Genomic DNA, 2,605 nt, shown 5'->3' on the forward strand with positions numbered 1-2,605 from the left:
TATATATAATCAGTATACATAAAACGATCAAATGCAACATACTTTAACAAATATGCATGTTTTGTTTATTTATATTGTAATAGGGTTATTAATCGAATCACAGCATTAACAGTGTTCCATGTTTGACCATTGTTAAGCATGACTGTAAACATATTGTTATGTGTGCAGTGTGGCTGTGATACTTACTGAATTTTGCTTGTGATCTCTGAGATAGGCAGACCATGTTCCTAACATGACAATTCATTCTCCGTTCACAGACAAAGTTTCAAACTGGTCATGATCACAACTCTGTAAAAGTTTTTAAAGACTGAAACCACACATTTGTCATTGGAAGGAAATGACGCAGTCAGCTTTCTGAGGCAACAAGAGTTCCCAGAAGTTTTTTCTTTTTGCGTCTTCATTATCACATGTACTATGTGTAATGTTCCCTCCTTTAGTTGCCACCCATTTTTTGTGTAGCTGTATCTCCCTATGTGATGCAGAGTCTGGATAAGTTGAGCAATCATGTCTGTTTGTCATAGCTAATTTACGCCTGATGTCAGATAAGTTTATAAGTACAGATGTCATGAGATTTTACTCCTACCTCTCATATCTTAAAAAGATTTTTATGTTGCACAATTCCACATGACCCATGAATCTCTCATTTTATCTATGTATTTGGAATAACATTAAATAGGTAGATTACTTTTATTTTTTAACATTTATGGAAGTATACCCTTGGATTTGGAGATCACACTTTTCTGACATTTTTTTTTACATTGTGTTTAGCATCATTTTCAGTCAATAACATTGCTCCAAATTTGACAATGCCATGCTAAAAGCAACAAAAATTAGAAAAGGAACCACCATCCAACACAGCGCTCTTCCACCCTTGCTCTGAACTCTGTGCCTGTTGGTTCAACAGGAAGTGGTCTTGTAATAGGAAGGTAGTTTCTCAACATTAGATTTTCACTGATACCTTTCGATCTTTTGACGCAAAAGCACAAAGTTGGGAATTTCAGCCCCCTATCAACTTCAGACAAGGAAGGAAGATGACCAACACTCTGCTGTGCTTTGATTTGTTGCACTTCTATACAACTTTTGTGTGATGAAATGACATATTTATTGCATGCAGAATGATTAAAGTGGACAAAACTTGCATCTGATGTTAACTGAGCTAAGCTTGTTTTGACCCCTTTTGACTCAGGCCTACAAGGGAAACCCCAGAGCCAAACGTTTAGAACTTGCACAAATTCACTATAGTCCCCCAATTAAAGGCTGATCTCACAGCCACATCTGAAAAAATACATTCATACGCTTAGATAAATAAATGTAATTTCTTGTTTGTTCATGCTGATGTGGTAAGTCACAGGGGAAATCAGTGTCTTCTCAGCAAATCACAGGTAATAGTAGTTCAGTACCTGGTACTTTCCACAATTCTTACCAAAAAAATCATGCACTATAGGTAGTGTCGTGGGAATGAGGATAAACTGGACGTGTTGGATTTGCCCTTTTATGCTGACTGTGGTCACATTCCCCTGTATTCATATTGTCGTTTTAACATCCTGGGTTTTGGATATGGGTGTGGCGGCCCAGTCTTGAGAACAGTACCTCGAGTACTTTCTACCAAGACACCCTCTTCTAATGTTTATCAGCTTCAGCCAACTCTTTGGAAGTGTGACTGTGAAAATTCAGCAGTATTCATGCAGACAAGTCTGCATTTTATATTTGGGCCAAAAAGATCAAAGACAATTTTTGTTAACCTCTAAACCACACAGGAAAAGCTTTACTTGACAGTCTAAGGAAATTCCCCACTCTCCTTTATGCATTTCTTATAATTGCCTATTTAGGCTTTTTAGTCTAAACTCACCTCAAAACTCAAACTCATGCGTTCGCAATAATGATAAATCCGCAAATAATGTAAAAAATTACGTTTTTAAAAAAGTATAAAATGTATGAATGAAATGTAAAAAAAAAAAAACATGTATGAGGTGTTATCGCTGACTCGCTTATTAATGACTCGATCAACTGCATGAAACATGTTACTTGCTATATGTAAAATAGCTTCCAGAAGACTGAAATGACACTAATTGTGAGTGTACATCATTTTAATCACTATTTCCAAAGAAGCTATTGATTTCTTTACAAAACTGTTTTAATTAGCACAAACATTCACTAAATGCACCTTTAAGGGTGTTGGAAACGATAAAAGTTTAAGACGAATGCACGAGCACACACGTTCTTTCCGCTGATTGCCCGTGGTAGGCATTGCGTAACTCACTCTATCCCAACGGATCTGTTTGCTTCCTCCTCCTCCTCCTCCTCCTCCTCCTCCTTCTTCTTCTCAGGAAGTGCAGCCGCTAGTCTGAAGAGAGGCTCCGGACTCCCGCTCTCGCCGTACCGAGCGACTCGCGCGTCATCCATAGCGATGCCCTGTCTGCTTTTGCAGGCACACGTGAGCGACATACGCCAGTAACAGATGAAGGGTGAAGAGGATGCGCTGGAAGCAGCAGGCTGTATGCGGGCAGCAGGGAGACGCAGCGGCATCATCCTCAGCATCAGCAGCAGGGCGCTCGGTTAGCGCCCACCCCCACTCGCTTCGTCTTTTCCTCCCCGCTGCAGAAGC

At 39.6% G+C, this 2,605-nt stretch overlaps 1 protein-coding gene across 1 annotated transcript in view; it reads right to left on the reverse strand.

Moving 5' to 3' along the window:
* LOC107660776 (uncharacterized) overlaps positions 1 to 257 on the reverse strand; it is a 1,667-nt gene extending 1,410 nt beyond the window's left edge. Inside the window, exon 1 of the mRNA XM_016450190.1 lies at positions 187 to 257. Within this exon, the coding sequence (XP_016305676.1) occupies positions 187 to 244 (58 nt within the window). The 5' untranslated portion in view covers positions 245 to 257. The remainder of the gene's footprint in view (positions 1 to 186) is intronic.
* Positions 258 to 2,605: the final 2,348 nt, after the last annotated feature.

This window comes from Sinocyclocheilus anshuiensis, unplaced genomic scaffold, assembly GCF_001515605.1.
Source record: "Sinocyclocheilus anshuiensis isolate Anshui unplaced genomic scaffold, SAMN03320099.WGS_v1.1 scaffold2607, whole genome shotgun sequence".
NCBI classification, from domain to species: domain Eukaryota; kingdom Metazoa; phylum Chordata; class Actinopteri; order Cypriniformes; family Cyprinidae; genus Sinocyclocheilus; species Sinocyclocheilus anshuiensis.